This window comes from Protopterus annectens, chromosome 6.part0 (assembly GCF_019279795.1).
Source record: "Protopterus annectens isolate FY-2018-M chromosome 6.part0, PAN1.0, whole genome shotgun sequence".
NCBI lineage: Eukaryota > Metazoa > Chordata > Ceratodontiformes > Protopteridae > Protopterus > Protopterus annectens.
Window position 1 is genome coordinate 1,843,951,931 of NC_056737.1, and position 14,596 is coordinate 1,843,966,526.

Below are 14,596 nucleotides of genomic sequence, written 5' to 3' on the forward strand. Positions count from 1 at the left end.
CTAGCTTAGAAGAACCATCGTCGGCAGCTTTGGACCTATGCAGTCTGTCTCTGTATTTATCTTTGAGCTTTTTCGGAATGTCAGTAGTCGGATGGCTTACTGAAGCCATTTCTGGATAACTGAACAGAGTACCAAAATATTTAGATGTGAAAATGAACCGACGACGAATAGTTCGAGGTTTGAATATGGCACAAAACCGACAGCAAGGGACGTTGTGGTCTGGGCCAAAGCAAGGTATGCAGTACGAATGAAAATCTTTATGAGGTATTTGCTTTCCATAAGAAATACAATTGTTAACTTTTATTGACATTGGTTAAGAGCAGGAAATAGGATCCCCAATGGGATACTTAGCTTTATTGAAGACTTCGGATCTGAAACTCGAAAACGAAAATTTCGGGAGTCGACCGATTGGCACTTGCGAACTGCTTCTTCTTCGGGCACCGCATGGCAAGAAAGACTGATGTAATGGCGTTGGCTGCATGCTTTATACCCCTGACTACCTGATGTCATGGAAGATGAGACAGCAACCAATGCAGGACACAAGACTTTGATAATCAGGCCGACCGAGGGCTACCTGCAAGCAGGTAACCCAAATGTAATGACTGCAACAGTGAAACACGAAGAACATCCTACAGCAGTTTTCTGTACACACACATCTGAGTAGAGATGGTTTTAGAATGTGTGCAGTTGAGGGTAGAGGTCATTATCAGATTTATCCTAACAGGTTATATCAAACCACTGTTCAGGTTAAACAGCATAATCAGAAAATTAATACGTTTTTCCTCCTCATTTTCCCCAACCAGCAACAACTTTTGTGGAGCCCCTACACAGTCAAGTATGATTAAGGGATCCCCATGTTTCCATTTATACAGTCTCGGTAGTGGGGGCTCCCAGACTCTTAGAAGATCTAAGTGTCTGAATGTTCTGTGATATATTTTATTCATTAATTTTGAAACATAATTACTTGTTAGCTACATTTTAACTGATACCCAGAAGACTAATGTTTGTGTCCTGGCATTACTGGGTGTGTGCACAGATAAAAATCACTGATACTTTTACACACACCACACACACACACACACACACACACACACACACACACACACACACACACACACACACACACACACACACACACACTGATTTTTCTTATAAGTTTGCTCTATCCTTTGTAAAAACTTTGGTCTGTTTGTAAATAATTCAGGATTACAGACAGCCAATAAATCCAGACATCAGAGTTTTATACTTATTTGTCCAAAAAATGAAAGCTGATGAAGAAGGCATTATACTATTAACTTTTTTAATTGAATTGGTGTAATATTTGGAACATGTTCGTGATTTTGAGCCTTTATTCTGCCATTATAGGTATTGCAATGAATTCTTCTGCAAGGAAGGTGAAAGTTGCAGTAGCTGGTGTTCTGCCTGTGTTTATAAAACTCCCTGAAAAAGAAAAATATCCTTGAAGATCAGAAGCATCAGCTTTTCTTAAAATCCAAGGTCCAAGGTTTGCACTGAGAACAGTCACTCTTGGCTGCTGATCTCTCTAGTGCTTACCTAGTTTATGTTCATTATCATCTTTATCCTAACAGGGTCATATCACAGACCTGTTCAGGTTAAAGAGCATAATCAGGAAATTAATACATTTTTTCTCCTCATTTTTCCCCAACCAGCAGCAGCTTTTGTGGGGCCCTCACGCACAGTCAAGGATGACTAAGGGGGCCCCCTTCCAGCCATGGGTATTGCAAGTACCTAAAGTTGGCTATGTTGTTAGTTTTAGTGCGCTGAATGTCCACTGGCAAAGTTTAACTAAGCCAGGGGTACTGTGTCAGTAGTAAAATATTTAGCAGAATTGTGATGCCTGTTTGATAAAACACTGTTACTATAACCAGAGATATCTTTGAATTTTAAAGGAGCTATAAATATGAGTTATTATCCACCTGGTTTATTAAGTACACAAGACTGTTGTACTAGCTTTTGTTGGTTTGACAGACCTGTTGCAAAATATCAGGGTAAGGCAACCTGCTGTGGTAGGGGGCCCCCAGTGACCGCAGGGGTCACTGGTACCTAAAGCTGTCTGTGCATGCACCACATCACTCTGTTAGCTATCATACACTCTCTTGAAATAAGTTATTTCCTAATATCTAGTATGAAACTGGGATGTCCTTAATCTGTTAGTTACGCATTGGCTGCAACTCTTTTAAAACTGTTGAGGGTGATCTCGGCAATATATGTAAATATAGTAATTTGGAAAGTGTGTCATATACAGAGTAGAAAATGTTCATTGTTTTTAATTACTTTTTTTTAAAGATTCTGCCATTCCGATTATACATATGGCAATACTTCTTTAATTACTGTATTTTGCAGAGTATAAATGGCTGCATATTGCATATCAGAACATATTTCTTTTTGTCTGCATTTATTGTGCCCTTTATTAAATATTTAAATGAACCCTCATTTGCAATACTGTAATAAATGTATTGTTAATGGTGTTAATGTTAACTGCTCAGTCTTTCAAGAAATGTGATGTGAATCTTCATTGACAGTGGCTGTATAGTGTAAAAAAAAAAAAATATATGTATATATATATATATATATATTTAAAAACAGAAAAAGTTACCATTTTCTGAATGGTCTACCCAAGTAAAAGTGACACTGCCAGAGTGGCTTTCACTAAACCGTAACAGGAATGTTCCAGGCATCTTATCCTTCAGTAAGCAGCGCTCCTTCTCCTTGCTCACAAATCCCATGATGTAACTAAAAGATAAAATGTAAAGTGTCAATTTACTGAGTTACTAAATCATACAGCATTCTGAGCAAAGGAAATAATGCAAAGAACTCTGCATTATACTGTTTAGCATTAAAAAATGTTTAAAACTATACACATCTGTCAACAAATAACCAATGTTATTTGTTAACATCTTGGTGAATTACCAACAGAATGAAGTCAGGAATTTGTTGACACACAAAGTATAGTTATGTAAGCTGCACTTACCAATAACAGATGTTTGAATTCCTCATTGCTGCAGTAGCCTTTAGGCCATATAGTTTTTTTTCCTGCCCTTGAAACAACAACTAGTCATTTTCACAAAGCTCTGGTTTTCTCCACGCCTTCACTCTGACTACTGATTGGCTAGTCCCAAAGAAAGAAATCAGCAGTCAGAGTAGATTTCTTCTTGACTTTCTTGCCCATACAGAAAAGAACAGCCTAACAATTCTGAGCCAAAAAAAATAGTAACAAATTTATTTTATTTATTTCAGTTTGATAACCGGGGAATTCCACTGGGCCAAGAAGAGCCCGTTTTCAGTGGAGACCCAGGGAGAAAAACTCCATTAACAATGGCAATAACAAAACATGCGTAACAGACAGAGTATGTAATATATGCTGAGAGAAACAATTTAACAAGTATGAAGAGAACATTATATACAGAGTAGCTGCATTGACAGTGGACATAAATTCTATTGATCTTTGTAGATAAAATTATTAAACACAATTTTACAAGTATGAAGAGATAACATTATATACAGAGTAGCTGTAGTGACAGTGGACATACATTCTATTAATCTTTGTAGAGTATATTTTTAAACACACAGTTATAATACATCATAGGATAAAATATAAATCTCAAATCTGATGAAAATGAGAGGAGATAATGCAGTCCAGCAGTAACAGACAGATTAGAGGTGATGTATGTGGGTGTCAATGGGGAGAGGCAGAAGCTGCTGGGAAAAGAAAGATAAGTGAGGAGGGGCTCATGTATGGGAAGAGCAGGGGCAAATCTATTTAGATAACAAGTAGGAGTGTAGGAGAGATTTGAAGTTGGTATGGTTTGGGGAGTTTTGAAGGGAGGAGGGGAGTGACTTCCATAACTTGGATAGGGAGTGTGGTAGGAGAAGATAGCCAGGGGGCTGGGAGGGTTTGTGGATTTGTAGGAGGTTTTTATTTTCAGATCAGAGTGAGCAGTTAGGAATATAGGGGGTTTAGGTGCTGGAGAGAGCGGGACAGTTGGATGGTTTGAGGATGAGCTTGTGGGCTGTGGTGAGATTAAGTAGGTTTAGATAGTTAGGTAGTTCTAGCCACTGCAGAAATTGGAGGGAGAGACAGTGATGGGAAGAATTTTTGGAGTTGGTGGCGAATTTGCTGATTTTGTTGTAGCAGGATTGTAATTCGGATTGTAGACCGAGTTGGAGGTTGGTGAACAGTGGGGCACCATATATGAGAGAGGAGAGAAGGTAGGAGGAATGAGTGAGGTAGCAATTGTGTCTGTACAGGCCACCTAATTTTTGGTGAGTTATTTCGATAGCTGTTTGAATATGGATGTCGAATTTTAGATGCTCATCAATGATGACACCAAGCAAGGAGGTTATTGTGTGTTAGATATGACATCAATTGAGTATGAATACACTTTTCTAGGATTTTTAGGAGTGGAGAAAGGATGGCAATGGGTCTGAAATTGGTGGTGTCAAAGTTTTTACCTCCCTTGTGGAGTGGAATAATGAATGCATGTTTCCAAATTGAAGGAACAGAGAATTCTTGAATGGATCTGTTTATTAAAATGGAGATTGGCGGGCCATGATGTATGCAGATAATTTGAGGAAGTGAGGGGGAAATTGTCAGGTGCAGTACAACATGGTTTTTAGCTGCAGGAGGTTTTCTTTTATCGTGCTTGTAGGGACAGGATTGAGCCTGAAGGTGGGGGATTGCTGTGTGCTGTCAGTAGGGTGGGAGTGGGTGGGGGAGATGAACTTGGACGGGGGTGTGGGAAGATGGAGGTAAGTTTGGCTATGCACTCCACAAAGGAGGAGTTAAATTATGTGGTTGTTTCTAGGTCGGTGAGGTCAAAGTTAGGGCAAGGGTCATCCTTGTTACCTGGATGGTGGAGAGAGGAGATATTATTCCAGAACTTTTTGGGGTTGGTGGAGTGTTCATATTGGAGCTCTGTGTAGTATGATTTCCGGTCTCTAGTTATTAGTTTTTTTTACTATATTATGGAGTTATCTGAATTCAAGTAGGGTAATGGGTAGTTTAGTGTTGTGATATTGTTTCCAACTTCCGCAATAAACACAAGAAGCTCCGTGTTTAGCGATTTTTGATTGGCCCGTATGCCGGTATACAGGCCAATAAAAAAAAAACAAAAAAAACAAAGCGGAGACTGCCCGGGATTTAAACCGGCAGGGTGGGACTCGGGATCAGGCTGCTGATCTCGGGACAGTCCTGCCCAAATAGGGAAGTCTGGCAACCTACAAGGTATAATATTTGAATCTGACTTCTGGTTATTAGCTAGGCAGACTGCAGACCTATGAACACTGTACAGCAGGACTCTGCCCATGCCGAAAGAACTCTTTTAGTCACAGTTTTAAAAGTTTACACAAGCAGGACATATATTTAGTCAAAATTAGCCTGCAATTAGCTATATAACATAGGTATTTATAAACTGCTGTCCTTGAGGGGAAACTTCTGATATTGATAAAAAAAAATTCCAGGTTTATTAAAGAGGAGATATTGCTTTTAGTCAGAAATTAAATATAAATATTTTCTTAACAGGGCAATAACTTTGGTGTAGAGATCCCCAACAGGGACTTACCTGTCAGAAAAAAAAAATTCTTAGCCGATTTCTGCTCCCATAAAGCCCCAGAGATGCTTCTCCTATAGAGATGGCAAGAAAGTACTGAATAAATCTTCATTCTGACTGTTGATTTCGCTCCTCGGGGTTATCCAATCAGCAATCACAGTACATGTGTGTGTGTTCAGAGGTGGGTAGAGCTTTGTGAAGCTAGCCAGTTGCCGTTTCCTAGACAGGGAAACAAGCCATATAGCCTAAAGGCTACTGCAGCATTGGAAATGATGAAGGTAACTACTGTCCTAGTGGGTAATCATATTTTTCTTATCTACTGAAAAATTAGTGTTTCTATTTATTTTATTTACACTTTGTTTACAGGGAAAGTACAACTGTGTTGTCAAAGAAAACCTCTTTTCAGTGGAGGCCTGGGGAAGAGTAAAAGTAATACAAGAAGTATAACATGCATTAAACAATGTAGTAAAAGGTACAAGAGATTCTTTGGGATAAACACTATAGTCAAGATGAATATTTATTTATATTCGTAACAGTAAACCATTAATAGCAGATCTTATATTCAACAGATCTTATGTTTTGTGATAAGACATTATAAGATTTCTACAGCAGTGCAGATGTAGATAATTCTAGTTTACAGAATGAAAAGAAGAGGTAATCAGAAAGGAGAGTAAGTTAAGCTTAAGTGGGAGTGTGGTAGTTTTCACTGTAGAAAAATGTAAGTTGGTTGAACATGGTGGAATAATAGTTGGCTGGTGAGGGTGAAGGAAGCTGATTTTATGTTTTTCAGAGTAAGAGAGTATAGCAGTTACAGTGCAGAATGTCAATCAGTCTGATTTTTAATCTCTTGCTCTCTCATTTTATTGTATCACTAAGGCTACATATGTATGAATCTTGAGCTCTATTAAATGATTAATATTACCACTTCCCTTAGGAGGCTGTTGCATGCTTTCAACAGTTTTACATTGAGAAACAGATCAACTTTTCTTCATAAAGCGATGGTATGCCACTGAAAAGATTCACTGAACCACAGCAGTAAACGAAGACGTAGCTGAAACAGAACATCAAGAATCAAGAAGACTCAGATATTCAATACTCAAGGCTAGCCTTCCAACTCATGTTTGACTCATATGCTATCAGAATATGAAAACAGGAAGAGGAAGCATAAGGTTTACTTATATTTTCTTGTGTTGCCAACACTCTGCAGTCAAGTTTCTTGCCATAGAAGGGAAATGGAATCTTTGTGCCCTAAGGATCTTCTGTCTGATTCCACGGATTCTTTAGATAATGTTGGAACTTCTTTATATGTTGGTCAACATTCTAAAGAGCTTTCTGTACCCTTATTATAAAGCTGACATCTGACTTAAAATACTGAAATTACTGGCCATCAAGCAGGACTAAGATGCTGCCTTAAGAAACAAAGCCATGATCTACTGAACTTTTTTCATGGCTCAGGAAAATATTCTCTTGCAATGTATCCAAAAGACCTCCTACAAACACTTTTGCTGTGAACTGAAAATCATAGCATCACATAACGTTACTAGGCTACTGGCCCTACAGCCTTTACAAGTCTATCCATGTTATACCCTTGTTCCCTTATAGACCAAGATATATAGTCTATATTTGCAATGCAAAGCTAAGATCAGCACTGGCTAAGAATCTAAAATCAGCAATGACTGCCCCTGTCCAAGAGAGACAAAGAGGAAATCCCCAGGGTAAATTTATGGTTTTCCATCCAATTGTCCAAGTTACACTTAAATAGGGTTATTGAGGAGCTCTGTCTCATGAGAATTGGGAGTTTGTTCTAGAAGAGTGGCAACCTCTAGGAGATATATCTGTCTCTCCAGCATGTCCTGTTAATGTTCCAGGCTAGGTTAAGGTCCCTAGAATGAGCGACTCTTGTCCAATTTGATTTGCAGATGTGCAGCATTTCCATTAAGGAAGGGTTCGAGACTGCTCTGTAGGCCAGGCACAAGTAGCTTCCAAGTAGTCTATATGATACACAGTAGGGTTACCACCTGTCCCACTTTGTGAGGGACAGTCCCTCTTTGGGCAGTTGTGTCCTGCGAAATAACTGAAAAAATGGCAGATGTCCTGAGATTTTTGTATGGAAATATTTCCTAAGTTTTCTTTCATAGTTTCATAAAACAGTTATTTTTTATCTGAAACACCTAAATGTTATATGAAATAGCATAAGCAACTCAAATGCTACATGAATAAGCTTTTATTTTGGCAAACAGGTGAAGTTCTATCCTTTGTAGTGGTCATGGGTATGTTTTGTCCTGCAAATCTGACATTTCTACAGAAAATGTCCCACTTTGAGCATTTGAAAAGGTGGTAACCCTAATACACAGTACAGTGACAGGGCTGTCAGTCTGTCCATGTAGGTCATGTGTTGAAGGCCCTGAATTTTCCTGGATTGAAATCTCTGAAGTCTCTCCAGCTGCTGCAGGTGCCTGGTAAGGTACATACAGAAGGGAGCATTGTACTCTATTACTGGTCTGATAAGGGATGAGTACAGGGAAGTTAAAAACTCCTTAGCTTTGGATGCTCTTATGAGATGTGCAATTTAGAGGGCCTTCCTTACCACATGATGATCAAAGTTAAGGTTGCTATCAACCTGCATTCCTAAATCTCTCACCACTGGATTTGAACTTAGCGGAATATTACTAATATTGTAACCTGCAGGGACTTCTCATTTGCCAAAGTAATGATAATGCATTTTTTGCATCGAGTTTAAGTCCGTGGTTCTGGCACCAATCATTTATCTGTGTAAGCCCATTTTGTAGAATGTTGACATTACTGGAGGATTCAATGACTGCACCCACTTTGCAGTCATCAGTGAACTTGGTAAGGAGAGGCCATCTATTTTCACCTGGATTTCTGAGAAATGGATTCCAAATAGTAGGGGCCAGCACAGAACGTTGTGGAACACCACTGGTAACAGGTCTGTTGGTAAAGGTGGAATCCCCAGCTTTGACTGTATGCATTCTGTCAGTGAGCCAGTTGGCTACTCATCTAATGATGCATGGATTAATCCCCAGCTGGATGAGTTTCTCAATGATGCATGAGTGGGGGATTGTGTCAAAGGCCTCGGCCAACTTGAGATAGATAGTATGTATTGTTTTGCCTTCATCAAAGTCTTTGTTGACACTCTTGAAGAAGTCCACCAGGTTTAACAGCCATGATCTGCCCTTAACAAAGCCAAACTGGGTCGGGTCAAGAGTTTGAAGGCCTCCTATATCTTTGTTGATGAGGTCCATGATGATTCTCTCCAAGGCCTTACAGATAAGGCTGGTTAGGCTTATGGGTCTATAGTTCCCAGGGTCAGATGATGGATCTCCTTTGTGCAAGGGTATTACGATTGCTGTTTTCCACTCTGCTGGGACAAAGCCAGTACTTAGACTGTGGTTGACGAGAGTACCCAGTGGTCCCGCTAACTCCTGTTGTAGACAGTTTAGTAGGCAGCCAGAGATGTTATCCAATCCCACAGAGTCTGTGTTTTTGACCTTGTAAATTGTGGTTTATGACCTGCTGAGGTATGACTGGGGGGGATAGGGGTGGTGAAGTTTTCACCAAACCTGTCTGCTAGCAGGTTGGCAATGTTCTCAGGTTCAGTATGAGTAATACTGTCCCCTACTAATTCGGCACAAAGCTGGGCCTTCGCTTTTAGATTTTGGGCATAGCTAAAGAATGCCTTGCGATTATCCTTAGATATGGAAGCTAATTTAGTTTCGTAATTAGCTTCAAAGGACTTTACAAGATGCCGAATATGCTTGTTCAAGCTGTGGAGGGTGTTCTTCTTCTGCTGAGACCGTTCCCTTTTATTCTTAGACAGCAGTTTCTTTCACTTGCTGTATAACCTATTTATGCTAGATGTCCACCAGGGTGGCTTGTTTTTTTTTTTTTTTTTTTTTTGTGTGAGGACCTTGTTTTGATCCGTTCAGGTAAGGCTGAATCTATACACTAGTATAGTTGTTTATACAGGGCATTTATGTACACCTCAGTATAGGAGTCAGTCATTGCTGTCAGTAGTGGCAGGGGGTTTGAAACTATTTACATCATCACTTAGGAGGCTATAGTTTGCTTTGAAGAAATTTTTCATCCTTTTTGCTCCTGACAGGGGGGTCAGGTATGATCATTACTTTGAATGAGACTGATTTATGATCGGACTTTACCAGGAAGGGTCATACACACTGGGTGGTGCAGCAGTCCCCCGTGTTGGTTAGTACTAGGTAAAGGACATTATAGCCCCTTGTGTGGGTGCAGACTATCTGTTCCACAGCATTTGTGTTAATAAAGTCCAGGAACCTTAGGACGAGTGTGTTTGTGCTCATATATGTTTCCCAATCAAACCCATGACCAGGATGCTTGGCTGTTCTGTGACTGTCTCCAGTAGGTCCAGTTAGGCAATGTGGTTTTCGTGGTTCATGGTGGGGACCTATAGCTAACAATGACATGGAATGGAGTATTTCCTACAGTTAGTTAGACTTGGAGTAACCATATGTTTAACCAGTCTTGAGGTGTATTTGTCTTTAATGAAGATGGATACACCTCCTCCTTTGATTCTTTCATGTTCATTTTGTGGTCTGAATGTGTGGAAGGCATTGTAGCCTTGTATGGCTGGGGTACTATCTGCGGTCTTGAACCATGTCTCTGTGACTGCATAGACTTCGGCATCTTCCAAAATAAGGAGTGCTTCCAGTGAGTGCAGTTTCTAATTTAGACTCCTAGCATTAAGAAACATAACCTTGAGTTTGTCTCTAGAGGATATTTTTATGTCAGGAATTTTGTTCTTATGACACTGTCTAAAAAAAAAGGCACTATGCAGGGGGAAAGTACATTTGCCAGTAACAAAAATCCAAGAGGTGACAGGTGAAGACCATTCCTGGCAAAGTGTCGTGGTCTGTCGACCATATAATCCCAGGTTGACAAATACTGGATCCCCCTAGATTGACTCCAGAAGCTAAGCCAATTGTTGAAGTCAATCATTTTTTGTTTGTATTGAGGCATCATCCTGGGTGAAGGTAGAATGCTGCTTAGGGCTAGGGACATACCTGCCTGGACACATAATCTTAAAACTCAGTCATGTCTCTCAACATATAGTCCAGTGAGGTATGTCTCAAGTCATTCATTCCAACATGGACTATGACAGTCATAACAGTGCTTGTTGTTGAGCGACTTGAGTGCGTGTGTGATCTGGCAGATCTTGGCACCTGACAGGCAACTGACCGTGACCTTCTTCTTATCCAGCTTGGTAAGGGGGACATCTGCGTGTCTCACTGTTGAGTCGTCTATGACCAAGACATTTCATTTTGAAGTGTTTTGCCTTAGGGGCTTATTGGTTAAAACATTGATACATTTGCTTTTTATGTGCAGTGGATTCTGGTGGGACTGCACTCTGTGCAAAAAGTTTGTGCTTGTGAGGTCTCTGTTCATTTGGTAAACCTCTACTGAGTACCTACACGCATGTAGATTTATATGTTGTGCACTTGATTTATGGAAGAGGTGAAGTGTGCATGCTGACAACCTGTATTCTGTGCAAAAGGTTTGTGCCTGTGAGGTCTCTGTTCATTTGGTAAACATCCACTGAGTACCTACACGTATGTAGATTTATATGTTGTGCACTTCATTTATGAAAGAAGTGAACAGTGTGTGCTGACAACCTATTTGGCATCTGGTTTCTGGTTATGTGAGAGAGACAGCACTGACTTTAGATTCTAGTATAGATAAATCGCTCACATATTGTATTTGCATGTTTTAGGAATAATAGGTTGTCAGTAAACAGTAAACATGAAGCAATTGCTACGTTGTCTCAGGATGCCCATGTCAATCAGGCTGGCTGGAGACATGGTGAGAAACTGTCTGTCCATTATGTCAGATGGATTCTGTAATTAGTAGGGTGAGTGGGCAAGATGGACAAGATCCTGCTGTAGAAGTAGTAAAATCAGCTAATCTATGGGGAGGTTTAGGAGCAGAAACCTTCATCGACGCCTCAAAACGCAAAGCTGACTTGCACTCCTGCAACAGTGTGCAACTGCATTGAGCGCCAAGAAGCAGGGAAGCTTAGGAGGGCTCCCTAGCAGTTATCAAGGGAAAATTTATCTTATTAAGCGTTTGCATCCATACACGGCAGCACTAAACCCTGTTGCACAGTGCGTAGCTATGCACAAACATGGTACTTAAATACAAATTAAATTAAACAGTTTTAACACTAACTAGGCAATTGGAGAGCCGAAAACTGAGCCTTTTACCAAAAATCCCCAACTCAAACGTGTCCTGGGCTGCAACTTCTGCAACAAGGGTGCAGGATGGCTGGTTTTAGTGCTCAATATATCCAAACAGCCTAGATTCAGCAGATCTGAATCTAACCTATGCTATGACATACAGTGGTACTAAGATTGCAAAGGGCAGGAAAAAAAAACAGTTAAAACAACAACAAAAGCAAAAAATGGAACAGCAATTCAGCAGAAAACAGTTCAAAAAGTGCAAAGCAAGCTTTAAGTACTTATTTGTGTAGATCACAGTGGATGCCTCTGATTTAGTTGAGATTCACTCCAGGTCTCTGGCTAAGTCAACAAACTCAGAGCAGGTCCGCCAAACTGAGCGCAAAGCTATGCAAACACAGTGCTTAAATACAAATTAAATTAAACAGTTGTAACATTAACTAGCCAATGGGAGAGCCCAAAACTCAGCCTTTTATCAACAATCCCCAACTCAGATGTGTCTTGGGCTGCACACTTATGCCACAAGGGTACAGGAGGGCCTTCTTAATGCTGGATGGCTGGTTTTAGTGCTCAATATATCCAAACAGCCTAGATTCAACAGATCTGAATCTATCCTCTGCTATTAATCTAGCATATCTAACTTTTTATCAAAATAAAAACATGAATGTGATTATAGTCTTCACTCTAAAAAAGTATCATTGCTAAAATCTCCTTGTGCCTGACTTAGATTGCTTTCAAACCATCTGGAAATATACAGTTGATTAGTATATTTTTTGCACTTTAACTGTTCAGTGTTCTGCGCGAGGGTACGGCGGTAGCGTTGTTACCTCACAGCAAGAGGTTCTCCCATTCGATTCTTGGCTTGGCTTGGGAGTGCCTTCTGTGTGGAGTCTGCATGTCTTCCCCGTGGTTGGGTAACGTTCGAAAGACATGCGTGCGTAAATGGGCGTGCCTTCGTTGAAGATTGGGTATCGAGCTGGCACCTCGACGTTTCGTAAAAATCTACTGCCAATCATTAGCGGACCGGAGTTCCGCTGTGGCGACCCCTTACCGGGAAAAGCCAAAAGACAAACAACAACTGTTCAGTGTTCTGCACTGTCTTTATTTTTACTTGACTGAATTATTTACTTATCTGTGTCTACATTTATATATTTGCTGGCTGAATTTTGTTTTCTGATCTGTGCTGAAATTTTTATTTCTCAGAAAGTTTGTAGTGAACTTATTCCAAGGTGGAAAATCTGGTCTAACAGCTTTTCTGTTATCCGATTGTCTCAAGGCTTGGCTTTTATCTTGCTGGTATAAAAATATTACCTTTGTGTGAATATACAAATACAAATTTCAGTCTCTCCTGTCCCATGCCTGCCCTATGATACAGGTGTCTTTTAAGGGATTTCATATTCTTGAATGTAACAGCTGTTTTTTCTCCTACCACATCCCTTATCCTTTCATTGACCGTTAGAATATTCCAATTCGGGGCGGAGCCAAGATGGCCAACTGTTAACAACACCTTTTCAGAGCTCTTCAAAATCAGATGTTTACACAGGAAAATACTTAGATTCCGGAGTTGTTTTTTTTACTAAAATCTAATCTTAACAACTTCCTGTACACTTGTCTCAATTTTGGTGGACTATTTTTAAAATTTTCCTGTCAAATCTACTGGACACTTTTTTCATCACAGAAATTAGCACATCCAAGCAATCTCACTCTGACACTGCCTTGAGAAAGGAAATGCAGCTGATGACATCCACCCTGCAGGAACTCTCTTTAAAAATGGATGGTTTCCAACTAATCTTAGAAAACCTAAAGGAGAACTGTTTCAATCAAACAGAAGTTTTTAAGGAATTACTGCAGCAGCACCAAACTAAAATCTCTGATATTGAAACTGCATTGTCTGACATTAATGGCTGATTAAAGGAACAGGAACTCCAGACTGACTTTCTTTTAAAACTAAATACTTGGCTACAAAATAAACTGGATGACTTGGAAAATAGGGAAAGAAGGTGTAATGTCAGAATTTTTGGGCTTCCTGAGAAAACTGAGGAAGATGACATGGTTTCATTCCTTAGCAAATGGATCCCTGAATTTTTAGACCTACAGTGAGGACTTTCATATGGTACAGAAAGAGCTCACAGAGCCATTGGGAAACCAGTCACCACATCAGCATCATCACCTCCTAGATCTACTGTGGTAACATTTCTTTCATATACTGACAAAGAACTTGTCCTTAGAACTGCATGGAGGAAAGCACCATTAAAGTTTAAACATAGTCAAATAAGACTTGGTAATGACTACTCTATGAGAGTTTTGGACATGAAAAAGAAATGCTGGTCCCTTGTCAAACTACTCAAACAAACAATATAAAAGCACAAGTTATCTATCCATCTCGGGTTAAAGTACACCTCTCTAATGAAGTGAGAACCTTTAATAATTTGGATGAACTCTCTTCCTTTATTAAAAACAATGACATTATCGCTGTTCCTGAGATATGGATTGGAATTCACAAAACTTAAAAAGGTTATCAGAAAAGAATAACTGGACTGAGATGAATAAGAAGAAACAGAAAACTGACACCACACTTCCAAATGCTAAAAAATCTCTCAAAACATCTACTGCCAAACAATGCATATGTTATGCATGCAATATTTCTTTTCTCACTTTAATTTTCACACAGTTTATAATTAATGAATGTTTCAGCAACTTCCACTGCTAAAATATATATACATAATAAATTCCAAACCACTTCACTAAATCAACCATTCAAAGTTGTTCTTCTTTCGGCTTTTCCCGGTTAGGGGTCGC

General features: G+C 39.7%; 1 protein-coding gene across 3 annotated transcripts in view; it reads right to left on the bottom strand.

The window, feature by feature from the left end:
• The window catches only part of STAT4 (signal transducer and activator of transcription 4), a 3,571,511-nt gene that overhangs the window by 507,822 nt on the left and 3,049,093 nt on the right, over nt 1-14,596 (bottom strand). For all 3 annotated transcript variants that reach the window (XM_044075198.1, XM_044075197.1, XM_044075196.1), the window contains one exon: nt 2,618-2,754. In XM_044075198.1, coding sequence (XP_043931133.1) covers nt 2,618-2,754 — 137 coding nt within the window. The remainder of the gene's footprint in view (nt 1-2,617; nt 2,755-14,596) is intronic.